We start from the raw sequence: 27,398 nt of genomic DNA on the forward strand, positions 1-27,398 counted from the left end.
CAGTGGGTACCAGTGCAACTCCAGTCATTAAAACTCTGGCTAGTTTATCTTCTTTAATCTTTACCATTTCTAGTTTTCTTTTGAATTTAACCTCTTATTTATTTGCTTTATCTTCTTTGAGTCCGCATAGTTGCAAGAAAAACCAAAGATGTTATTTTAGTACTTTTACAATCTTCCTGCTGAGTTAATTTCAGTATTATGAAGCATCTCAGATCATTGCTTGCAAGCATCCTCGATCCAACGCACTTGCAACACCAATTAAATTATTTTCTTTTTTAGCTTTCAAGCATCCTAACTCCACACAGCTGGATCATGGGTCTTGTTGATCCTAGACCATGTTTTGTCAATAATTTTTTCTTTTAAATGATTGAAGTCAATAAATTTTTATCATACATCTAAACTATGTATAACAAAAGCATTGCTGATTCAGCTTCTATAGCTTAATTTTAAGCTATGCAGCCATACTTTCTATAAAAAAATATAAAATATATGAATAAATCCATCTCACCTTATCGCTTTTGGAACTAGTAGTGATTTTAACATGGTATTAGAGTAGAGATTCTGAGTTCGAATTCTGTCTCCAAATAACAACAACGGAAATCAAGTTTGGTGGAAGCTAATTTAAAATAAATCCATCTCACCTTATTGCTTTTGGGACTAGTAGTGATTTTAACATGGTATCAGAGTAGAGGTTCTGAGTACGAACTGTCTCCAAATAACAACAACGGAAATCAAGTTTGGTGGAAGCTAAGTTAAAATATTTTTTTTTTTAAAAAAAAAACACATCACCCCACACTGGTGGGCCAAGCATCATTTTTCTCCATCAAAAAATCGAACTCCACATCATGGTGACGCAGATGGGATATATTCTACAAGCCAATAATTTGTGCGGACGGACGCTTTTATGGGCCACCAAACAGCCCGTCTAATATGCCTCTTAAAATCACTATCTTACAACTATATGTAGAGAAGTTTCTATGCGAGAACCGGATCTCCCGCTCATGGGCTGGCGAACGAACGGCGGATCTGTCAACCGCATAGAATTTCCTCTGCGTACCGGCGTCGATAAATTTCGTCGAAGCATCCGAGCCGAGGATCTTGGTGCGCGTACCGCACCCTTTTCTAAAGGGTCCACGCGGCCATCTAAATCGGACTGTCCATCGTGAAATCAACGGCGGATCTGGCTTCTCGACGGCCGCGGTGCGAAGAGGGGAAAGAAATACAGGGAGACGCCGCTCCAAAGAAGTCAATCCGCATATAAAATCCTTGGATCTCGGACTCGTTGCTTCGGATGGTTTTGGGTTTCTTCTCCGCTTCGTTGTTCTTCTTCTCTTCTTGGAGGTATAATACTCGATGCTCTAATTTCTTCTCTTTTATTATTTTTAATATGGGGATCTCGCCGTTCGCTTAAAGATCTTCTTTTTCTCCATTTTTGGGGCTTTTTTTTTTATTTTTTTTAGTGCAGATTTGTTGATCCGTGGTGATTTTTTGAATGGTATTGAAGTAATAGCTATGGGTAGGGGTGGGAGCTGGTGAGGCTTCTGGGATCTTTGAATTAGGTTTCCTTCCGAATTTGGGAGGATTTGCTTCCAGAATTTCTGGAAATGTTTGTGTTAAAAGTTAGAACGTTGTTTGGTAAATATGTGGTAATTTAATTCGATTCAGTTTAATTACTTAGCTAAAAGCAACGTTTATGCCTTAGGTCTGCTTATTCCCCCAAATTTCAAATTATTTCGGAGTTTGGAGTTGCCATTATTGCCCATAGGCACGCCTTTTTCCTTTGTTATCCTGGATAAGACCTTCAATGTTTGCTTTGATTCAAGTCTTGGATGAGCCAAAAAAAACAAATATTTCTCCGTTAGTTGATATTGAAATCTTGTGGGACATTTTTCTAAAATTTTTCGGGTGTCGTGAATAATTTCCAGTTTAATACAAATCAGCTATGCCAAATCTTGTAAAAAGTCCAGAATATTAAAATTTCTATATGATATTGTGATATCCGAGTCTTAATTGACTAAATTTTGCCGTCATAGCTAAGATTTCCATATTATGTGAATCGGTTTATTGCCATCATATCACTTTGTGCTTTGCATGTCCAACCGGAGTGATGTACCATTTCCTCCATGTTCTTGTTTTATTGTATCATGAAATTTCTCAATTGTCCAAGCATTGTCGATCTGAATAAAGTAATAAATAAGTTTTCTTCATGTTCCTGTTCTTATTGCAGTTTCTGCTTTGGGGTCATATTGAACTCATCAAGAGTTTAATAGATTGAAACTAGAAGATGTCAAGCGGTAGACACACACATTGGTGTTTTCAATGCAGGCGTAGAGTCCGGCCTCGGGGGCGGGGCATGGTCTGCCCCAACTGTGATGCAGGTTTTGTGTTGGAGCTCGATGAGATAGAGGTGCTTATGAGACAGTTCATCAGCATGGACCCTGATATGGATCGTGACCCACGCCACAGTGTCATGGAGGCCATCTCTTCTATGATGAGTCAAGGGATGGTGGGAAGGAGCCATGAGTTTGATGGCCGGGGCAGACCGAATATGTTCTCAGACTTTGGGATGGAATTCGACTCTAGTCCTTGGTTGGTCTTCAGGGGCCAGCTCCCTGTTCATATGTCTGACAACGATGGGTTTGAGGTCTTCTTCAATGGGCGCCGTGGTGTTGGCATGCGGCGAGCCAACATGGCAGACTATTTTGTTGGCCCAGGGCTAGAAGATCTAATTGAACAGTTGGCACAAAATGATAGGCATGGACCACCACCTGCATCACAGTCAGCAATCAATGCTATGCCGACCTTGAAGATCAACCAGAGGCATCTGCATGGAGACTCGCATTGCCCTGTTTGTAAAGAGGAATTTAAACTAGGGACTGAGGCACGGGAGATGCCATGTAAACATATATATCACTCGGACTGCATCATTCCCTGGTTGGAACAGCATAATTCCTGTCCAGTTTGCCGCCATGAGCTGCCACCACAGAACTCTGGTAGTTACACACGTTCAAGATCAAGCAATCAAAGTTCAACTAGCAATGGAAATAACCGGGGACGTCAATGCAGGAGGAACCTGTTCTCCTTTCTGTGGCCTTTTCGCTCTTCAAACTCAAATTCTAGATCTCGTTAGAATGATTAGGTGGGTGCAATTCTGCTGCTTTCCATGAATGTACTAACGAGATGAGTTTTTCTGGATTCTCTTGTGATTGGTGAAAGTTATGTCTATCACCTCGTTTAGTTCTCTACTGTATCCCACTTGTTAGATGATAGTTCATTTCCGTTGCCTGTGAAAACTTGCCAGTATGCATGGTTTCATGTAAATGCTCTTATTTATTTTTTGCTGCATCTGCTTTTATTCTTGCATTAAAACCACGATGTGCTTTTATGTAGTTTAATGCAATTATGATTGAGCAGTCGTTTTGGGCTTTTGAATGCTGCATTATAATATTTACTTGCAGAAAGAGAACCAAAAATTCTTCTTGATGTCATGATGGCCTCCTGTTGTAGGCTGTGTTTGCCTTGTGATGTTTGTAATGATTGCTTGAGATTATACATAACAGTAGAAGAATGAATTGTTGTTTTTTATATGAATTATACATGTGATCGGTTTATGTTGGTTTTGCTCGTGACATTGATTTAACGTCCAGTGATTCAATGAATTTGGTTTATTTAGACCAATTGCAGGTCTTAAACTTTTGAACAGTGATAACTATCCAAACTACAGGTTTGATGGGTTATTGCTTTGGTAAGATATCTCCTAGCAGTTAACTGCTTCAGTAGCTTGCATTTCACATGCACTTTTACTTGCTATGATGTTTCTTCTGCTTCTTCAAGTTCACTGGGCTGGGAGATTGCCTTATAGGTATAAAGTACAGTTCGCATGAGACTGAGTTAATTCTACTTAAGTGCTTGTTATTTAAAAACAGACTCGTCTTCTTGTTGTTATTATGACATATAAACCTTATAATGCTTCATCAGATAATCTAATCTTACATTCAAGGTGGCATTTTGAATTTTGCTGTCTTCATATAGCAGTTATGGTCCTTATTCCTGCACAGTACACTTGTCAAAGTTTCTCTGATTATTTGAGTTTGTTTGGTTTATATGTCAATTTAATAGCTGTTGCACTGGTAGTGGCCTTTGTTTCTCCTTTACTATTCAAAACTAAGATGCATTATGGTATTCCATAAACCATATTTCAATGAAGCATTGTTGTTTCTTAAAGATGAAGTAGGGCAGTGGGGTTAGGTTTCTAAGGGCTTGCTCGCGCTAGGAAACCAAGGAGCATGGCCATCACACTCGATTTTGCAAAAAAAATCATGGCATAATAAAGATCAAATTGTTTTTTTTATATTTGGTCTAGATTTATCTTCTCCCAGACTAAGTTGCCTCTATATATAACTAGCAGTGTACTTTTCTAATTGGGTGGACAAAACACATGCTCTGCAAAAAATGGCGATTAGCTCAAGATGGTTCGAGCATGCAGGGGAAAAGGAGGCTCAATAGTCAATTTCGATTGGTCGGTACCGAACGGAGGCTCAATAGGTGGAACGGGTTTCGTGAGCAGAGACCCAAACTTCAGAGTTGTGGCTGCGGAAGGGTGTCAGTTATTCGACTGCACGATTTCCGGTGCAGAGCTGAGGGTGGCCTGGGCGGGTCTTCGGCATGCTTAACATGTGCTATCAGCTAGGTCAGTCATCTTGAAGGGGTCACTCGATCATGGTTATCAGTTGGGTCCATAAGGGTCCGAGGGTTGCTGTTGGTGACCATCTATTACTTCGTGACATTTGAATAATGATGAGGGATGTAAGCGTTGTCTGGCTAAGCCTATATTTAGAGAAGTCAATGGGGCTGCGGATTGGGTGGTCACCCACGTGGCTCACCACGCCGGCAGTAGTGTGTGGACAAGGAATGAGGAGCTGCCTCGAGAGCTTTGTGATATTTTATTTTTTGACTTTATTAGATGTATTCGTATACATGTTGTATGAATTACCTGTCGTAGCAGCAAACAAAAATAAAAAAGGAGCAGCGTCGACATCAATAAAGTTGCAGGGGGCCTCGCGCGCGAGGATAGCATTTTAGATGATGGTGGCGAAGATAGAGGAGGGATTGAAGACGAAGTGGAAGCAGCAAGGGGGTTGCAGAGGCGGCGAAAGGCACCAAACTGGTGGGAGTGGAGGTGCGAAAGGGAGACAAGGGAAGAGGAGGAGGTCGATGGGGTGGTGGGCAAGGACGGAGAAGAGGAGCAGGCATTGGAGGGGTTGCTGAGTAAATTTTGAAGAATATATCTTCTTCTTAGATAACGATCTTTCTACAACCTGCTTTACGAGGGTCAACTATGGTTTTCTCGGGGTTAATTCTTTTATTGTTGACACTGAGGAGGATTTTTGGGTCTACTTAGTGTTCTCTAGCTATGATGTTTTAGACTGTAGTTCAATGGTTGGACGTTATGGTAGCCCTTCAAACAATTTTAGGACAAACCAACGTAGCTATAAATTTATAAGAGAGCATATGGATGCTGGTTTTTTTAATGCTTGTTGCTTGTTGCACCAAACGCTTTGAAAGATCATGAGCTAAGTGCCGGTACTCTTTTCCCCATGGATTGCTCAACTTTTGCACCATGTGTATCGATATAATTGCCAAAAATTCATATGGCAGGTGATGGCATAAGGAATGGGTATTCTAAAATACGTCCAAAGATTCTTTTGTAGAACCTTTTAAAATCCATTACAGACATGAAAGTATAAGCTAACCCCACCTCCTGGCTATCTCAAAGTAAACTTCGACGGCAGTAGGTCAGCGGATGGGGTGACTGGATGGGTCGGATTTGTGATCAGGGACCACCAGTGAAGGATGCTTGTTGCAGGAGGGCGGCGCACGCCAGGGCTTACAGTAGTCGGGGCAGAGCTGCGGGCAGCCTGGGAGGATATATCATATGTCAGGCATGTACTTGTGTCGAGCGGGTATACTTCGAGGGGGACTCATCTGTGGTGATCAACTGGATCCGGAGGACGGACAGATATGGGGATGCCCATTCCCTTATTCGGGAGTCTCGTAGGATGGCTCAGATGATGGGTGATTTTCAGACAGCACATGTGTTTAGGGATGCGAACAGGGTAGACTGGATCGCCTCCTTAGTAGCCCGACACTCCGGATATTTTTTGTGGATGTGTGAATACTATTTTCTCGTGATTTGACAGGTTGTACTCACGTGAAATTTATATGAGATGAGTAGCCGTTTCTACCAAAAACAAAATGCTGGTGATGTCTCTGCAATATTTTATATCTTCAATTTTTATCTTATTTAATATTAAGTACTAAAATTTACTTTTATATTTTTTTATTTGCTTGATTTGTATACTTAAAAAAAAAAAAAAAAAGCTCTATCCATCCCAACCTACTCCATCTAACTCTACCTACACTACCTTGCCCTGAGCCAGGTACGAGGACCTAATTATTGAGGACCTAATTATTGGGCAAGTATGGGCAATAGCCTACCGGACCATCCCTAAAGAAAGAGTTGAAGATAGAATGGTAAATAGAAAGGAAGACATATATATTGACTCCTTATCTCTTTTACAATCATTTCAACTATGATCATGATTCATTTCATGACCTTATTAATCCATGAAATCGAAGGATTACATGACTCGTTGGACGATAATGCCTAAAATAAAAAGCATGCACCTTGAACGCTCAAATGGTGAACAACCCCATCCATTCGGGTTCAGAGGCTCTCTTGAAACGAAATGGTCCCAGGTAAACATTCCCATTAACCTTCCAACAACCTTTTATCAGCCATATTATAGGCATGGAGTGAAAGTCTGAAAATTTCTTATCAGCCAAGGACTGTGCTTCCAAGTTCTGTGCTCTCTAAAACTGAGGAGCCTGACCTAGAACAGCCTATTTACAAACAGTTGCTTGAATATGAGGCACATCAAGCAAAATCTGCTGACAAATATAAGCATTAAGTTCATTAATAAAGGAGAGAACAAAGCATGGTGAGCGCCCTTGTTTTCAGCATGTTACCTCGCAGTCGATCGAAGCTGCCAGTGGACGTAAACAAAACTGCCAACCGATAACAGCACTGACACGCCTATTTACAAACAGTTGCTTGAATATGAGGCACATCAAGCAAAATCTGCTGACAAATATAAGCATTAAGTTCATTAATAAAGGAAAGAACAAAGCATGGTGAGCGCCCTTGTTTTCAGCATGTTACCTCGCAGTCGATCGAAGCTGCCAGTGGACTTCTTGGCATTGCGTAAACAAAAATGCCAACCGATAACAGCACTGACACGCCATTCTCAACTACAAGCTGATTGATCTGCTAGTTCTTTTGCTCCAACAATTTTTTGAAAAATTCACAACCGTCATCATCCAAATGGTAAGCCAAAGGGTCAAGCAATTCTTTAATGAGGCCTTGACTGAGCTCAAACTTGAAGGCAACTAGTTTGGAACGTTGGTTCTTGGAGTCCTAATATCAATTCGTCTATACACAAACTTGGAGTTAAGGGCACCCATTAATAGGTTAAAAAACAAGGTAAGACATTTGTTCCCAGGACGACACCAATCCTGGAGCTCAATTAGTGTACCAAGTAAACGCCGTTTTCGTAAAGGAAGAAGGGCCTTAATAGGAGCTTCCAATTGGCTGCAGTATCTCTCCACACTGAGACTAAAATCTGGCTAAATGTTCTAGGATGCTTGATCATTATATGCCCATCAGCTCATTAAGCCTGATCATTGTTTAGTGACCTAATCGTAAAATAACACATTTCTTTGAAAACTGACAACCAGGTGAGCTATGGCAAAAAAATGTGAACCTCCTGAGTTCTTCCAAAGACATGAATCCTTGTTACATGGGAACCGCTTGCTAAAATTGCATAAAGTATACAGTATATTTTGAACATTATTGTAAATACTTATACTGGAAATATAGGCATATCATTCAAAGCTCACATAATCTGAAGAGGCGGTGAACATGAATACAAGCTAAAAATATAGAGCAGCTGCTTCCATTAAACCAGCTACTGAAAAATGGAATAATGGTGTCACCATGCGATCCAGTATCAGGTTTCTTCAACACCAAAGAAACAGCAGCAGCAATATAATTCATGGGTCACAAAGGAAACAGGAAATTCAGATGTTGTAAGATATGTCACCGGAAGGTTAGAAAAAAAAATAAATCACCACCAGTTTTCACCAAGAGCAGTCTACCAAAAGCCAGGGTCCAATCTTTATACTGAAAGTTAATGTGATCTTATGCTGCAACATCCTCTGATAACAGAGGAAACACAAAGAGTATGTATATAAAGGCAAAAAATTAAAACTAAAAACAGCATTACCACTGGTACACCATAATAGATTGATAACTATGAGGTTACGCAGCAAAGACACACAAGAAACTCAGCCTACAGACCACGCCACAAAGAAAAACAAGCCGTCTTTGAAAGAGAAACAACTATACCAGAGATCTCGAATTAGGTAGTTAACTCCATGATAGCAGTAACGATGTCCCCATCTGCAGCTTTGAGTGCCTTGACAGCCTTGGACCTCGAAACTCCAGCCTGTGTCATAACCAGCTCAATGTCCTTAGGCTCAACCCCCGTCTCATCAACTTCTTCATCATCCTGAGCCATGGCAGATGTCTCAGGCTTCGAGATCACATGGCTCAGATCAGGTGCCTTAAACTGTTCAGCTGCCTGGGTCTGCAGCTGAGAGCTCAGATCCTCAATCTTTGCCTCTCCAAAGATAACATAGGTGTCTGAAGTTGGACTTTTAAAAACATCTGGCTTTGAGATGACAAATAATATCTGAAATGTCAAAGAAAAAAGAAGTTAGATTATAAATGGAGATTTTGCCAACAATTCAAGCAATAATGATGAGCTGGGGATGGGGGAACTCACATTCTTGCTCTTCTTCACAGTGACACGACTAACACCAGGTACGGGTTTCATACCAAGCTTCAACATCGCCTTCCGGCTCTTCTTCTCACTTCTGCTCTGCTTTGATCTTCCGCTAGCATCGCCTGCTTGTCCTGCAAAAAATTAGTCAATAATAAGTGAGACAATAACAGTCTATAAGTCAGATTTAAGGACAAGCAGAGGGAGCACCCAACTTGGGTATTATGCATATACTTCAATGGAAAATGAGATCATAACATCAAGTACAAAGCAACAAAAGGTCATGTAGTTGTTAATTATTCGGCTAAAAGTGTATAAGAGATAAGGCTTGCAACGAGAGCTGCATATCTGTTCATTGAACCTGCCTCCTTTTTAATCTGCATACATAGTGTGGTGTCACCGCATGCATGCACGAGATGGAGTGGCGGATGGTTAGGTGAAGGCCAGTTTAGCATGTAAAATAGGTTATTTAAAACCTGCAGATGCATAATTAGGATTTAGGAACTTAAAAGCCATTTTCCGATCTTAATGTAAGACATCTTAGGCGGTAGCAGCTGGCCCAGCATTTTTCCCTTCTCTTTCATATATTTTGTTCGAAGCTGCCATAAGGTTTTGAATGAAATTTGAAATATATCATCTTTCCACTTCCATTCAATAATGTGCCTCACTCAGACCTAAATATACTTGTAACAGGGTAGCCCAGCTTTTCCATGATCAGAAGAAGCGAGCTCAACCAAATTTTAGCACAAGAACTTTGCAAATAAATATAATTCAGAAAATAACTTAACCTTTATCTTCCTCTTTTTCTCCTGGTGGGGACTCTAATTCTTTCCAACCTTCCCTCCTGTTCCTCTAATTTTTCTGCTCTATACCAGATCCCAGTATGTATTTGGTTAGACTTTTGCCCAAGATGACATCACTTGACTCACTCAAAACCCTGCATTGCAGCTGATGGCAAACTTGTACACCCTAGACTTCCTAATTCCCTTCTTTTTTATGATCTATTTCACCAAATCTGTTACAAAAAATGTGTTTTAAACAGCTTACAAAAAGGCTCAGCAGATGCATGAAAAAAGCAGCACACATATGTTGGTAAAGTGCAACTTAAAATGTGTTCTATCCAGCATTTCAAGGAGGGAAAACAACTGAGTCTTATCATTGACTGGCCTTCAGGTGTCAAGATTAAAATATAAAACAGCAAAGAAGATTGTTAATTTCTTTAACCATAAAAATGAGAAAAAATTTGTTCTGTCCTTCATAGACTATTTAATTTCCCAAGGCCTCATTTCCCTTCAACTAAGCAAATGAAAATGTTACTCACCTTTGTTGAAGCAATGAGTGCTTCAAAACTGCAAAATGTACATATGGTAAATTTTATAAGTTACTTGGGGTTTTTCCAATTTCAACATTGGGTTTTTGGGTTTCAGATAAATTGATTGGACAACATTTCAAGAGTTGGGTACAAAGGAAAAGGTTTGACTTACCTTCAGCATCATCCTCATCTTTGTCATCATCATCCTCATCTTCATCTTCATCATCATCCTCGTCTTCAACCACAGGCTGGTCAGGCTACACAAAGAAGTCACACACAGGATTATGGGATGTAAAGGCACATATGGCATCATGTATCAAGTTCTGCAGATTAACATGGCTATGCGCAGTTTACTAAATGACAGACAGAGAGAGGGAAGGGGAAGAATATCAAAAGGTAAATGTTGTTCAAAAGAGAGACAGAGGGCCTTTATTTTTTTTGGTGCTGAAAGACAGAGGGCCTTTATCACTCTCACAATCATTATCACGTTAGTTCTCCAAGAGGTGGAAGGATCATACAAAATGTCATGTATAAAGATGACAAAATTAAAGACACTATCATGTTGGTTCCTTGCTTTTTGACAGAAGAAATTACTGGTTTGGATGTTCAGTTTTCACTTCAAAGTACACTTCCACCCACATGACACTGAAACTTTAATACTTTCTGCATGCAAATGGATACGAAAATATAAAATGCGGCATATTATCATTAGTATATTTAGTTCCCAAAACCTAACCTTTTGATCATTAAAAGGAACCACAGCAGTCAAATGACAACATGATTCCACTCATGCAACTGACTCACTTTCACTCATGACCACAATTATGATGAAAATTTTAAGACTAAGTTCCCTTGGAAGGCCATCTCATACAATTTATAATGATGTTAAAGAACTTTCCTGATGAAATTAATAATAATGATAATGGGTGCGCATTTATGTGTTAAATTGAGATGGAAATTTCAACAACAGCAACAACATAACTAAAATTTGTTTTACAAAAGATCAAGACGCAAACATGTCTAAGACCTTAGTCACCGCTGGGATGGCATGCATGAGTTAGAACTTTTGCTCTTCCTCCCATTATCCAATGCTTCAAAACTCCAATTCAGTACAACATCTAATACTACTAGTACAAAGTACAAAAGTTTTGTCATTAAATTTAAACCCTCTATTGTCATTCATCTGAGATACTAACACCAAGTTTGCTTCCTTCATATTTATTATGCAACCAGACTATACTATAGTAATTGCCAGTACAACTCCCTGGATTTCCTCTTTCCGTATAAATTAACCCCAAGAATTGACACCTCCTTAATTTGTGAAGGAGTAAACCAACCGCCAAATAAGTGGATTTTGTTAGTTCCCTAGCATCTAACGTTATGACCTACAGACACCTCCGCTCTCCCACATCTACTTCTAATTCAAAGTACTCAGCACAAGATCATGTGGCTCTGTTTCTCTTCCAATACGTTTATTGGATATGTATAAACCTCCCATTTTTCTTAATTTATTCAATGATTAAAAAAGATCTCAACTTTCTTGAAATATGCACTTTATCATTCTATTCATTAAAAAGACGCATTTAGGTGATCCTGAGCTGATAGATGCACGGACAGAGATTGTGAGCAACATTTAAGGAGACAAATTTCCGGATCCAAATTCTAGCAAAACCAGATCATGATTACAGAACGATCTCGTATAGAGGCAACATTACAAGCAATGATTAAAGAGAATCGGCCAAACACCGGATTTTTAGGGGGGAAAAAAGGGAGGAAACCATCGGATTTTTAAGGTTGTGGTGATTAAACCCACAAATATTCAGCACCAAATGCAAAAAAGAGGACAAGTAAAAGAGAGAAACTGATACAGATCGAGAAGGCTGAGGTGTAGAGAGGAACGGAGAGGAGGTGGAGAGGCTTACATCCATTGTCTGTTGCTCGAGGTGAGCGGCGAGGAGTTCCTCTTGCGTCTGAGCAGTCATGGCGATAGGCTCGGAGAGTGGAGAGGGCGCCGCTGAATGAAAACCCTAGACCCAAAAAAACCCCAAACGCCAACCGAAACAGGGCGAGTCGAAGATGGAAGCGTTTATATGTTATATACCCCCTCAGCTACTCTGCAATTACCAAGTTGCCACTGCTCTACTTTGATGATTCCATGTTACATTCAAGGGTAGGATCATTTGATGAATGCATGTGATCCTATTGATATATTTTTTTTTATCATATATGTTCTTATCTAAAGGGTCATTGTTTCATGCAATGATAAAAAGTTTGGATTGATAAGTGCAATGGCACCGGTTCAAATCTGATCCCTGTCAAGGCCTCCGGTTATCTGGGCAATGGTAAGAAATAGAGGGACTTTCCAGGCCAAACATGTCTTTCGTGAAGCTAATAGGACCGCGGACTGAATGATTTTACTGGATACATCCGTACTCGTCTGGTATGATTCACCCGTCTTAGCGAAAAAAAAAAAAAAAAAAAGGAAGAAGAAGGAAAGAAAAGAAGAAGGAAGCCCCAGATTGTTAGGTCTATAATTGAATAATGGCCTTTTTAATATACTCTTATCTAAATGGCACCAGAAAGTATAAAGGGTGTATTTGAAAAATTAGAGTTTATTATCCTATTGGTTGCATATGCTAGAAGTTCAGTATGAGGTAGAAATTTTATGAAATGCCTACTCATGAAATCATGATTCTTGATGCCATCTTAGAATCCTTTCTTGCTCTTGCTCAGATGGCCTTGATTTGATTGTGCTACATTCTTTCCTAACTGGTGGCCTATATAATGGATGGATTAATATTAATTTTGGTGGTATCTTTTAGAGTAATTCATGTGGATGGTTTCATCAACCATTGTGGTATTCAAGATTTTTGGAGCAAATGCGGAACGTAATTTGCATGGGAAGAGGGACGTCAAATAACCAATGGGCTCCAAAAATAAAAAGATTTGAACCTATGACCCTCAACTCTAAAAGTATGTGAGCTGAACAGCTAACCCTAATACCATTCGAGTGCAATCTATACCGAGGATGTAGAGATAGTAAGCATGTCGAATTAGTGATTAATATGAGTCAAGATAATAGACATGCTAATAAAATAAACAATTAATATGGAGAGGATCAGAACTCATAATCTCTAGCAAACTTAACACTCTTGTACCATATTAGCTTGCCTTTTAAGAGAACGAGGCATTTGCCATACAAGGATCATGAGAAATGGGTAGGTAATTTTTCCTTTAGATTTGAGGGACCTGGCTATGGCTAATTTGGTTGTAAGAGATGGATAAATTTTCTTTTCTCTGGCCAAAAAAAGAGCATGTTTTAAGATTTTTTTTATGTTAAGGGGGGCAATCAACAATTTCACATGCTAACCCATACCGTATACCCAACATGAGATAAGCATACCTATATTTCGTATAGACAGGTTCCTATCACAAATGGGCCAACCCAACTAGCATATTCATTAAATTGGCTAGTTCATGTTTAGTGTCTTCATCTATCTAACCCAATTCGACTTATTAAATAATTATGGTGGATCAACATAATTGTGATATGACTTATTTAAGATATATTCAACATATTGACCTGTATAGGACTTGATGCGGGATTTACACCCCGTCACCAGCAGAGCCCACACACCAGCCGAGCAGCAGAAGAGAGAGTGTCCCCCAGAAGGTATTGTCCGCTTTGGATCCGATTCGGGGGTCGAGCGTACCCGGAGCCCTCCTCACGGCGCCTCACGGTTTTGCCCCACAAAAGGCGCCTCCTTAGGGAAGGGTGACTGAGCCCCCCATTATATGGCACAGACCTTCCCGCTACACGGCCGATGTGGGACTAAATTCGGAGAACCCCCCGTAACACAGCCCCCCCAGCGGGGAGGTCCGATTCGGGGGTCGAGCGTACCCGGAGCCCTCCTCACGGCGCCTCACGGTTTTGCCCCACAAAAGGCGCCTTCTTAGGGAAGGGTGATTGAGCCCCCCATTATATGGCACAGACCTTCCCGCTACACGGCCGATGTGGGACTAAATTCGGGGAACCCCCCGTAACAAGACTCATGTTAAATACCTCTTTTATGGTTTTTATCCATATAAAATCGAGTTAATAAGATATCTTGGTTATACATGTCGAGTCTTATTACTTGTTTAATAAATCGATCATATCCATATTTTGATTACTAATATGTTTAATAAAAAAATAAGTTTTGGGAGCTTTTTTTTTTTTTTTTTGTTCTTTAACCCAAGGCAAACTCAATCAATCTGATTGGCTGTCATCAAGAAATTATATTATGCACCATATGCACCCAGTGCCGGCTGAGCCTTAGGCGACCGAGGCGGTCGCCTAAGGCCCTCGGCCCAGGGAAGGCCCCCACCCACGGCTCGGTTTTTTTTTTTTTTGCTTTTTGGATGTGAAAACTAGCTCTGTAGATTAGAGGCTATGGGCAGTGCCGCAGTGGGCGACGACTCCGCTACAGTGCATCCCTTTCGGCCGCTTCGGCGTCTCCCTGACCCGACGACAGAGACAGGCTAGCTGCCTAGGCCCTGGGCAACGCCGCAACGGCTACCGGCTACGACAACGTCGACAAGCAACGAGCATTTCCTCCCGGCTCCCCCCTTCTCTCCCCTCTTCTCTGCCGGGCAGTCGGTGCTTTTTTTTTATTGCAGAACCTTTTCAGTAGATGCGGCAAGAGCTTCCGATTTCCCAAAGGTTTTCTTCGGCCCTAGTTCCCTTCTCTATCGGCAGCCGGGAGGCTCGACCGTCGACGGCTTGAGGCTCGACCACGAACTGCCCCTGCATCGGACTCCGAAGTCCAGATATCCTCTCCAGCTCTGCTCGCCGTCCTCGGCTTCTCCGACCTCCAGCCTCTGGCCTCCGGTTCCTCGGCTCCACTCTAGCCTCTAAACTTCTAAAGGCCACCGTCCTCCTCCTCCTCCGGCTCCAAGAAGGCAAGAACCCGGCGACGGCGGTGAGTGGCGAGCCGCTGGCCGGATCCCCTCTCTAGCTCTTAGGCCGCCCCTCTCCTGCTCTCCTCGTCGCCGTCCTCGGCTCCTCCGACCTCCGGGCTCCGGCCTCGTCGACTCCTCCGTTAGCATCCCAAATCCCAGGCAGTGCCGCAGTGGTGAGTTTTTAATTGACTAATCACTAACTACCATTTCACATTTGTTATTTTATTATCTAATAGTTCTGTGAGCACCGAGGGAATATATGCCATCAGTTCTGGAAGGATTTTATTATTTAATGGTTCTGAAAGGATTTCTTTAATATGCTATCATTATTGGCTTATTGCATTTAATGTTATACAATAATGGGAAAAACCAAGAGAATATATAGCCAACTGATTAATTTTTTGGTCCCATTGATTTTAATTTAGTCAAGTTAGAGACACTACAATTGATTTTTTTTGATCCAATTGTAGGTTGGTTGTGACTTCGGCGATTCGGCCTTTTCTCGCCGTCGAGTTTGGCACTATCCGGCCTCTTCTCCCCGTCAAGTTCGGCACTACTTATCGGGACCTGAGTTCGTTTTTTTTGACACCAATCAAATTTTATCATTTTCAACTTTTTTATATTTTAATTTGTTTGTGGTGTTTTTTTAATTGCTTTGTTTGATAATATTATTTTTAGATTAAAATATCTAATAGAAAATATGAATGTGGGTATGAAAAACTTAAAAAGAAAAGAAAAATCGATAAACTCATTCAATCTCAAAAAAAGGCCTCCTCTAGTGAGTTCGCCTTAGGCCTCCAAATGTTTTAGGCTGCCCCTGTATGCACCATGCCAGCGATGCGCCACTCCAATCCCATCTTGACATGCCATGCCTTAATCTCACTTGAATGACCAGGAATCTTCAGAGGGGGGGCATCCCAGGTTTCAAACAAAGTTAAAAAAGTGATGGAATATTGGATAAAGAATATTGTTTTATGTGGTATGAAGCTACATGTCCTTCAATCTATTTTGCATACTTTGCTGCAAATCAAGTTAAAGCCGAACTTAGGTAGAATTAGGTTGTCTATCCTCTCCAAAAAATAATAATAAAAAAAGGAATAACGAATCAGTTTGAGTGTAGTCTAGTAAGGTTTTGGGTCCGAGTCCAACCAAGATAGGTCAAGCCAGATTCGATGTCAATCATGCTCCGGTCTGATTAGGTTGGATGAAGTGCAGATCCCATGCTGAAGCAAGCTTCTCATTTCAACCTGACATGAAAACAATTGAATTGGAATGGATGAGAACTCGAGTTCGCCGCTTTTCCATTCATTTACATCGAAGAAAAAAGTCCTAGATCACAACTTCAGGCGAAACTTTAGAGATTATTTTGTTCAGATGCTTGCTAGTCTTGGACAGATCCTAGCAAACATGAAGCATTAGACATTTCATCTATTAGATATTTCACCAAGTCCTTGGCAAATTACATGAGCTTACAAGTTAATGACTATATGTCATCGGTGGACAAGTTTTTATCTGGTAATTAACTTTCGCACTTATAGTTCTCCAAGTCCTTGATCATCCTCCAAATTGGTACAAAAACTACCCAAGATTCATGACTATTGCAACCAATGTTTGTCCATGCCTAGATCTCAAAGCGAGGCACCTAACAAGCTACCCAATCTAATTAACAAGCTGCTGAGGTCTAAAACTCTTCTGCAGCCTCTGGTAATCAATAAGATGCTGCCAAATTAATTAGGTTGAACAAAACTGTTGCATTAGTGAACTATGCAATAATAACAATTCCAAGAAGTTTACACTGTAATATGGATATCAATTGCTGCTTATGTATGATGGTCATTTTTGACAAGACAATATAACTACCATATATCTGTTATCATCTGGCATTTCATTCGACAAATTTTTTGAAATATGAATATAACTCCAGTGCCATCACTCAAAAACCTTGTGCCGATAGTAGTCTCCATCCACTTTTACAGGAATGTTGGCAAATTTCGTATTTATTGCTATCTTTTGTAGTTTCATATATTTAGAGAGAAGCTAACAATGCTACTAATTGGATAGCTTCTTATGTGACGAATCATATAGGATCTATATGATGGATTTTCTCATTAATATTTCACTTTCTGATTCTCATGGATATATTTATTCTTGATTAGTTAATTAATTTAAATCACCCAATTTACCAAAAAAAAAAAAAATGCCATTGCTTGAAGCAATGCACCCCACCATCCTCACTTGCCATGGTTCCTGTCATTGCTTTTGGGGGCTGCAAACCATTGACATCACCCAAACCTCATCGAAATTCCAAAATCTAGTTCAGCTACAGATGAAACTAACCTTATGCCATCACTCATTCCCTCACCTTATATTTATATTCATATGTCCACAAAGACTTCCTCAATACATCTGCTAATTCTTTATTTATTCAGAAGGTGCACCTAAAATCCTCCTTTCCACACAGAAACACATATTCTTCTAATCTAATCACATGCTACATGGGAACCTTCAAATGCCAGGCTTTCTTTTTGCCTCTACTTTGATCCATGGCACATGCAATTCAAACCATCTCTTTGAACACTTGGCTTAATAAAATTGTTGGACTTAAGACTTTTGCATTGCTTCTAACTTCATTTTCAAAACTACAATGGCTTATTAATTAAGGGGTGGTAGCTATCTTAGATGTGGGAAGTTCCTTCATAATACAGCAAAATGTTAGTTTTAACTAAGCTTTATTTATTTGGTTCTTGATGTCAAAACTTGTGTTGATACCAACTTTGACAGAACATGTGCTTGTTGTGCCAACAATTTTCAATAAATTAGGTTGATGTAAACAACTCCAAGTCTCTCATCTTAGATCTTTGATGAAAATGAATCTAAGTTCATTCAACCCTTGCTTGCTGGAGGGGAAAAAAAGAGAAATTTGATAGCTGAAAATGATGTGTATGTGACATGCAAGATCATGTTCATCTATTTATTCTCCCCTTCTCTTGCATGCGCCCATTGTTAGTGACTATGCAAAGGCTATGGTTAGAAATTCCACAAAAAAAAATTGCCATCTCTTAGAGATGTGAGAATCCGTGCGAACGTATGTTTAGTTTCACATCGAATATTCACTGAGAAAATCTTAGGTACTTATACCATACTAAGAAACCCAAATAATATCTTCCGGTTAGTCATTTTGGATAAAGTCCTGGATTATTACAAATGGTATCAAAGCGAACTCGGCTTATAGTCTATGTAGACTAGGAGATGCTGCAGCACGAGTTAATGGAGACTGACCATGGGTCTATCGTGGTGTATATGATTACATGTAAATGAATATACATCCTTAGCTTGACGAGGACGTCAGGATTTAAATGGGGGGAGTATGTGAAAACCCGTGCAGGTGTGTGTTTAGTCTCACATCGGTCATTCGTTGAGAAAAGCTTGGGTACTTATACCAGACTAAGGAACCCAAATAACACTTTCCGGCTAGCCATTTTGGGTGAGGTCCTACGTTGTTACAAGAAAGCTCATAGCAGTGAAATTACAACACTATGAATATTAGTTACCTAAGTGGCTGTGTCATAGTTATGTTTTAGAAACATAAATTTATAAAAAAGGAAAAAAATGATGTTTTTTTCTAGTCAGCTAATAATATTGTAATTATTATAGGCACAAATGTAATATTTAAACAATAATAAGATGTGCTATAACATATATCACAGGTGTCTTGGAATTATTATGATGGATGTTAAGATGTTGTAATGGTTATTATTTAATAGCGGAGTAGAAAGGAAAAAGCAATTGTAGGTCCAAATAGCTTTGCAATTTTAAAATTCATCTGTAACATTGTTTGGTACATGTTAGATCTAATTCAATGGAAAAGTTATTTTAACAGATCATTTCAACTCGAAGTAAACAACTATTTGGCATGGATGAACTCATTTTCCAAGGCTTACTCTTGCATTTGTGTTACATTTTATGATATTTTGCAGACAAATAAATCAAAATACTGGATCGTGCTATTCTTGAAATTCATTCCTTTTCTCATGAAATGAATCCATGGAGCAGCCCAAGCTTCTTCGAAAAAGAAATGGATTATGCTGAACACTAAAAAAAAAAAACCAAATTATAGGAGAATTGGTTCCAAGAGATAGGATAGATGTCACGACCCCCGCCCCGTTCCCGGCGGGCCGCCGCGACGGTCCTAGGGTGCGGGTAGGCATAAGGCCACCAGCCACCGCGTAGAACCCTACTACCTATCAATCATCAATAAATCTTGAAAAATTTGGCATGATGCATGCACAAAATGATCACTTTTCCTATAGTGACCTGTCAGGATTATCTCAATACATACAACACACTACCTGTCAGAGCAGCAATCACATAATCTGTCACATATAAACCTGGACAATATATAGCAATACATTATCACAGGCACACAACTGATCTGCACACATATATATACCTGCTTCCCAATCCATCCATGGTCAAACCCATATCCACAACAGGATCTATGACTGTAACTATGCACTATATACAATAGAAGGTTTATAATACACCAAAAGGTATAAACCTCTATTTACATTATACTATACTATACTATGGAGCGGCACAGCTAGCAGGCAACCACTAATCCTGCTCTTCTCTATACAATACCTGCCCTGCAATCAAAAACACCAAACTGGGGAGTGAGTATATAAATACTCAGTGAGTGGAGTAGAGAGTACTATGCACATGAGACAGAATATAATCATGGCTCGAGATGAAATCTCAAGATCAATAACAACATGAACATGAACTCAACATAGAGAATATAGAGTAAATCATCAATATCACCACAATCAATATCAACTCATCTGAAGCATATATGGAATAATCAAGTAAACATATATGCTACTCATGAATATGCTCAACAGATCATAATGCTGGAACATACAAATCAGGTGTCAATGTGCTGAAATCATCACTAGACAGCTGTCGGGAGGTGGGTTTTACGCCCCAGGCGAACCAGCAACAACTCCCTACTGTCACATGCATATGCAGGATAAGACACCATATCGATAATGTAAATGCTAGACAGCTGTCGGAAGGTGGGTTTTACGCCCCAGGCGAACCAGCAACAACTCCCTACTGTCACATGCATATGCAGGATAAGACACCACACTAATCATGTAAATGCTGGCCAGTATCCAGAACAGAAATCCATCTCACATCTACATACTAAACAGCACCTCGCGGGAATTCTACATCCGCGGAAAGCCATACTGCACCTCGCGGGGTCTTACTATGCCCGGCGGCAAGCAGAATATAAGTCGTAGGACCGGCCGATCCTACGCCTAGGGCCGTGTCCCCCCCTAGGAAGGGACTGGGCTCCGCCCACCCAGAAGGCTACTATGTGCACAAAGGCCGATGTTCAACCCCCATCGACTATAGGTGTCCTGCAGATACTGCCAAGCCATGCATAAATGCCATAATGCACCCTCCCAATACTCTACTAAAAAGGAGTATAATCAAGATTACCACTCACTCGATCATGACCCAATCATAAACTAACATCAGGGTTGGGAGTGAGGAATCACGGGAGTACAATGCAACTCAATATACCATGAGAAGGGCTCTACAAGTCTTTGAAATAGAGGAAATGAAATCAATTTACAAAAGAAGTCATTTCACAATTCGGAATCAATTTGATTACTCATCAACCCCTCGTAATTCCTCTCAATGTTCCCTCACATGCATGTACAGAATAATCAAGCATGGAGAATCAAGATTATAGAGGAATCTACTACAATATCAATCAATATGCTCAAGTGGAATCAATTCACACTTGGCGACATTCATGAAAATGAATTAAGGATGCTCATGGTGCAAAGTACATGACTCCCACTCACCTGTCAATCTGGCACAGCCCTGATACGCCTCCAAAAATCTACAGCAGGCAGTGGGGAACTTCTTCCTCTTGTTCCCTAGCTTCTTGCCCAACTGTGACATGCATTTACAATACATTTAGTTTTGTATCAAGGGCTATAATCTACGTGCCAATTATAATATAGGGGACTTTAATTAATTCAACTCCCCCGTTCCCTAAATCTTTTCTTTTCTTTCTCTTTTTCTTTTTCTATTAATTAACTCATCATTTATATGTATTAGGGACTCCCTTGCATGAGTACAAGGTCCCTTTTAGCTTGATCTAGGCTTAATACCCTATTATAGCATGAAATCCCCTATTTTCCACCCGGATGAACAGTAACCCGGACTGACAGTGGGTTACTTCATCCCGGTTTTGATCCACTTTTAGGACTCCAAATTTGATGAAATTTTTACCTAACATTCTACACTCATAGAGGATTCCAAAGAGATAACATGCATCATCATCGGAGGCCGTTTGACCCCCTAAATAATTCGCCGAAGTTGGAACTTCGACACAGTTTTTCCGTAGTGCCGGAAAAATTTGTTAAAATCCGATTCTTCCTCTTTTAACCACCTCTACAACCCTTATCCGACCCTTCTAGACTATATCCACCCTTTGTATAGCCTAATGTCATCGAAAGACTAGATAGGGACAGATATTTACCTTTTTCTTTTTGGAAATCGAGGTCCTTGCGTAGAGGGGAAGGAGATCTACGTTTTTCCCTTCAGCTGGAAGTGCAACCGGAATCCCTTTCCTCCTTGAATCCCCTTCCTCTTCTTCTTTCTTCTTCTTCTTCTTCTCTTTTTCTTTCTTTCTTTCCTCTGTTTCACGCCTGAGAACCCCCTCCCTCTTTCTCTCGGTTTCACCAGCTCAAACCCTCCAATTAAATCACATCAAGATACTATTCACCCTTTTTTTAATATTATTAAATTCCCATTTTGCCCCTAACACTTCAACATATCTACTGTTATGCCATTAACTTTTGATTCCTTCCAATTTTACCCTTACCACTTCAATGCATCTACAACTATGCCATTATCTTTTGATTCCTTCCAATTTTACCCCTTATATCAATTTTAAAGGACTATTCTATCCCTTTTTATATATAAAAAAAAAAATTTGGGGTTATTACATCCTCCCCCCCTTATATAAAATTCGTCCTCGAATTTAAAAGAGTAAATTACCTGTCATAGCTGCATTCGATGTCTGTGCCTCCTGTGGATTTACCGTGAACACCCTTCCTTGCCCTCTGCCTACTGGAGCTGACAGTTGAGATGGTCCAGCACTCTGCTGTGATGTTTGTGCTTGACCTCTACCTCTGCCTACAGGCTCCCTACTACTAGGCCTGTCCATCTGCACAGAAGGATAGGATGCCAAAGGCACAAACTGCTGGGTGGCACCCTGCGGGCATTCTCTGACAAAATGACCCGGCTGTCCACATCTGTAGCACACTCCCTGACCCATTCTACATCTGCCAGGGTGCTGCTTCCCACATATGCCACATACTGGCCATGATTGGAACTTGGATTCCGTTCTGGCCATAGTGACCGGAGGACGAGGTACTGATGGCAGAAAAGTATCTTGTGATTGACCTCTTTTCCTCCATTTCCTCTTACGTGGGACAGGTGGAGCTAAGCGTACAGACTGCTCCATCGGGCCCTCCGAGAGATCTACTCCCTCAGATCTATCTCTACTGCTTTGCCCTTTCCCCATACTCATTTTCCTCTGTTCTCTTTCAGCTCTTTCCTCTTTGTTTCTGGTCTCCCACTATTTTGCTTTATCTATCAGCCTCGACAAGGTGGGGACCTCTACTGCCAACACCGCATTATAAAGCGGGAAAATCAGACCCCGTCTGAATCTTTCTATCCTGGCAGCTTCAGTGGGGATGATGTAAGGAGCATACTTCCCCAATCTAGTGAACTCACGAGCGTACTCAGATACGCTCATTCCGGGCATCTGCTTCAGCCTCTCAAACTGAAGAGCCCGATTTTGCCTCTCAGCCGGAGACAAAAACTCATCCATCACTGCTTGCCTGAACTCTTCCCAGGTTGGAGGATTCCTACTGTACAATCTGTCCTCCACTTGTCTCTGGTACCAGTTCCAGGCATCTTCCTTCATTGTAAGCCCTACAAGTTCTATTGCCCTTGCATCAGAACAGGGCAGTCTCCGTATCATCTTTTCAGTCTCCTCCAGGAATCTCTGAGGATCTTCACCTTCTTCCCCCTTAAACTCGGGGGTTCTGAGCCTCAGAAACTCCTGTACAGTAATCCCCTCATCATCTAGAGCCCGCCTGGCCAAACTTCTTGGCACAGGTACAGGAGGTGGGATAGATACTACTGACGGGGCAGGAGATTTCCCCCGAGCAATCTGCTCCCTCAGAGCTTGATTCTCCGCCAGTAACTGTCCCATCAATGCATCTCTACTTCCTACCTCTCCTTGATCATCGACCCTCCGTCTATCAGCAGGAGGAGGTTTTTCTCTTTGGGGCTCGACATGTGCAGAACCCGCATCCAATGCTATATCTGGCTCCATCCTCCTTCCAGGACGAGCAGATCCTCTCCTTGGAGGTATTTTTTATATGTCTCTAAAAGAGTTAAAAAAGAGAGGATGGTCGTTACACACTGAGTCATGATATATTTTACTGAGTTGTAAATGACTCATAAATTAACATACAGAAAAACCTTATGCTCCATAGTATAATCCTATACTTAATCCTGACTCACCCTATTGCTCTGACAGGACTCTTCTTAACCTTTGCTCTGATACCAAGCTTTGTCACGACCCCCGCCCCGTTCCCGGCGGGCCGCCGCGACGGTCCTAGGGTGCGGGTAGGCATAAGGCCACCAGCCACCGCGTAGAACCCTACTACCTATCAATCATCAATAAATCTTGAAAAATTTGGCATGATGCATGCACAAAATGATCACTTTTCCTATAGTGACCTGTCAGGATTATCTCAATACATACAACACACTACCTGTCAGAGCAGCAATCACATAATCTGTCACATATAAACCTGGACAATATATAGCAATACATTATCACAGGCACACAACTGATCTGCACACATATATATACCTGCTTCCCAATCCATCCATGGTCAAACCCATATCCACAACAGGATCTATGACTGTAACTATGCACTATATACAATAGAAGGTTTATAATACACCAAAAGGTATAAACCTCTATTTACATTATACTATACTATACTATGGAGCGGCACAGCTAGCAGGCAACCACTAATCCTGCTCTTCTCTATACAATACCTGCCCTGCAATCAAAAACACCAAACTGGGGAGTGAGTATATAAATACTCAGTGAGTGGAGTAGAGAGTACTATGCACATGAGACAGAATATAATCATGGCTCGAGATGAAATCTCAAGATCAATAACAACATGAACATGAACTCAACATAGAGAATATAGAGTAAATCATCAATATCACCACAATCAATATCAACTCATCTGAAGCATATATGGAATAATCAAGTAAACATATATGCTACTCATGAATATGCTCAACAGATCATAATGCTGGAACATACAAATCAGGTGTCAATGTGCTGAAATCATCACTAGACAGCTGTCGGGAGGTGGGTTTTACGCCCCAGGCGAACCAGCAACAACTCCCTACTGTCACATGCATATGCAGGATAAGACACCATATCGATAATGTAAATGCTAGACAGCTGTCGGAAGGTGGGTTTTACGCCCCAGGCGAACCAGCAACAACTCCCTACTGTCACATGCATATGCAGGATAAGACACCACACTAATCATGTAAATGCTGGCCAGTATCCAGAACAGAAATCCATCTCACATCTACATACTAAACAGCACCTCGCGGGAATTCTACATCCGCGGAAAGCCATACTGCACCTCGCGGGGTCTTACTATGCCCGGCGGCAAGCAGAATATAAGTCGTAGGACCGGCCGATCCTACGCCTAGGGCCGTGTCCCCCCCTAGGAAGGGACTGGGCTCCGCCCACCCAGAAGGCTACTATGTGCACAAAGGCCGATGTTCAACCCCCATCGACTATAGGTGTCCTGCAGATACTGCCAAGCCATGCATAAATGCCATAATGCACCCTCCCAATACTCTACTAAAAAGGAGTATAATCAAGATTACCACTCACTCGATCATGACCCAATCATAAACTAACATCAGGGTTGGGAGTGAGGAATCACGGGAGTACAATGCAACTCAATATACCATGAGAAGGGCTCTACAAGTCTTTGAAATAGAGGAAATGAAATCAATTTACAAAAGAAGTCATTTCACAATTCGGAATCAATTTGATTACTCATCAACCCCTCGTAATTCCTCTCAATGTTCCCTCACATGCATGTACAGAATAATCAAGCATGGAGAATCAAGATTATAGAGGAATCTACTACAATATCAATCAATATGCTCAAGTGGAATCAATTCACACTTGGCGACATTCATGAAAATGAATTAAGGATGCTCATGGTGCAAAGTACATGACTCCCACTCACCTGTCAATCTGGCACAGCCCTGATACGCCTCCAAAAATCTACAGCAGGCAGTGGGGAACTTCTTCCTCTTGTTCCCTAGCTTCTTGCCCAACTGTGACATGCATTTACAATACATTTAGTTTTGTATCAAGGGCTATAATCTACGTGCCAATTATAATATAGGGGACTTTAATTAATTCAACTCCCCCGTTCCCTAAATCTTTTCTTTTCTTTCTCTTTTTCTTTTTCTATTAATTAACTCATCATTTATATGTATTAGGGACTCCCTTGCATGAGTACAAGGTCCCTTTTAGCTTGATCTAGGCTTAATACCCTATTATAGCATGAAATCCCCTATTTTCCACCCGGATGAACAGTAACCCGGACTGACAGTGGGTTACTTCATCCCGGTTTTGATCCACTTTTAGGACTCCAAATTTGATGAAATTTTTACCTAACATTCTACACTCATAGAGGATTCCAAAGAGATAACATGCATCATCATCGGAGGCCGTTTGACCCCCTAAATAATTCGCCGAAGTTGGAACTTCGACACAGTTTTTCCGTAGTGCCGGAAAAATTTGTTAAAATCCGATTCTTCCTCTTTTAACCACCTCTACAACCCTTATCCGACCCTTCTAGACTATATCCACCCTTTGTATAGCCTAATGTCATCGAAAGACTAGATAGGGACAGATATTTACCTTTTTCTTTTTGGAAATCGAGGTCCTTGCGTAGAGGGGAAGGAGATCTACGTTTTTCCCTTCAGCTGGAAGTGCAACCGGAATCCCTTTCCTCCTTGAATCCCCTTCCTCTTCTTCTTTCTTCTTCTTCTTCTTCTCTTTTTCTTTCTTTCTTTCCTCTGTTTCACGCCTGAGAACCCCCTCCCTCTTTCTCTCGGTTTCACCAGCTCAAACCCTCCAATTAAATCACATCAAGATACTATTCACCCTTTTTTTAATATTATTAAATTCCCATTTTGCCCCTAACACTTCAACATATCTACTGTTATGCCATTAACTTTTGATTCCTTCCAATTTTACCCTTACCACTTCAATGCATCTACAACTATGCCATTATCTTTTGATTCCTTCCAATTTTACCCCTTATATCAATTTTAAAGGACTATTCTATCCCTTTTTATATATAAAAAAAAAAATTTGGGGTTATTACAATAGAATAGAAAGATATTGGATAAATATATATCACAAATATTTTCAAATACTATTGTTGAATTAAGAAACTTGATGCTCTTAGATCCACAAACATAGATAAGCAGGATGGAACGATAAAATTGCTTGTCCATGCCAAGTTGAACATCCAAAGACAAATTTTCCAATATTTTTCTACCATTATAGTTTAACTCAAATTTACTCCCTATCAAATTTCGATATCTTGCATATTTTGAATTTTACAATTTCCTTTAATAATTTAGTCTGCCACTGTAAAAAAAATGCAAGACAACTTGGAATCCTAAAAATAGATGCAATATATAATCATTACGTAACAAAATCTTTACTCTTATTCAGAAGCAAACTATTTACCAGGTATAAAAATGCTACCAAAAAATGCATCTGATGGCGGTCATCGTGGAAGAAAAACAAATCTCAAAATCCATCTCTAGTTGCTTAACTATTCCTGTTATATTTATCATAGTATTTGGTTTGGATATTCTTTTCTATCTTTGTTTTTCTGAAATATAGGTGTTGTAATACTAAAAGCCAAAGAGTTTTTTTTTTTTTTTTGAAATTTGAGACATTTCCATTCGTAGGAAGTCGCTGTCCGGTGTGCCGGGTGGCCCATCAAATCAACGCAACATGGACATCCCAACGCAAAACGATTTAAAAAAATGGCACTCTCGTA

At 40.5% G+C, this 27,398-nt stretch overlaps 3 protein-coding genes across 4 annotated transcripts; 1 reads left to right on the forward strand and 2 right to left on the reverse strand.

Annotated features, from left to right (window-relative positions):
* Positions 1-1,201: 1,201 nt before the first annotated feature.
* On the forward strand, positions 1,202-3,415 carry LOC103711708 (E3 ubiquitin-protein ligase RZF1). The gene is made up of 2 exons (XM_008797955.6): positions 1,202-1,341; positions 2,228-3,415. Exon 2 carries the CDS (start codon positions 2,285-2,287, stop codon positions 3,128-3,130), a length of 846 nt encoding a protein of 281 aa, XP_008796177.1. The 5' UTR covers positions 1,202-1,341; positions 2,228-2,284; the 3' UTR covers positions 3,131-3,415.
* Positions 3,416-8,214: 4,799 nt separating this feature from the next.
* Positions 8,215-12,285, reverse strand: LOC103711709 (nascent polypeptide-associated complex subunit alpha-like protein 1). Its single transcript, XM_008797957.6, has 4 exons — positions 12,138-12,285; positions 10,388-10,472; positions 8,907-9,037; positions 8,215-8,813 (listed from the first exon to the last, which is right to left on the reverse strand). Exons 1-4 carry the CDS (start codon positions 12,195-12,197, stop codon positions 8,481-8,483), a joined length of 609 nt encoding a protein of 202 aa, XP_008796179.1. The 5' UTR covers positions 12,198-12,285; the 3' UTR covers positions 8,215-8,480.
* Positions 12,286-19,511: 7,226 nt separating this feature from the next.
* Positions 19,512-26,700, reverse strand: LOC149751044 (uncharacterized). 2 transcript variants are annotated; one of them, XM_089928179.1, is made up of 3 exons: positions 25,557-26,700; positions 21,033-24,326; positions 19,512-19,802 (listed from the first exon to the last, which is right to left on the reverse strand). In XM_089928179.1, the coding sequence occupies exon 2, from the start codon at positions 23,582-23,584 to the stop codon at positions 22,820-22,822; it is 765 nt and encodes a 254-aa protein (XP_089784305.1). In that variant the 5' UTR covers positions 23,585-24,326; positions 25,557-26,700; the 3' UTR covers positions 19,512-19,802; positions 21,033-22,819. The 2 variants fall into 2 exon arrangements, with proteins under 2 accessions (XP_089784305.1, XP_089784304.1); XM_089928178.1 differs by lacking the exon at positions 25,557-26,700 and having other exon boundaries at positions 21,033-25,550.
* Positions 26,701-27,398: the final 698 nt, after the last annotated feature.

Source organism: Phoenix dactylifera, chromosome 17 (genome assembly GCF_051530095.1).
Source record: "Phoenix dactylifera cultivar Ajwa chromosome 17, Ajwa_hap1_PhDact_Kaust_v1.1, whole genome shotgun sequence".
Lineage (NCBI taxonomy): Eukaryota > Viridiplantae > Streptophyta > Magnoliopsida > Arecales > Arecaceae > Phoenix > Phoenix dactylifera.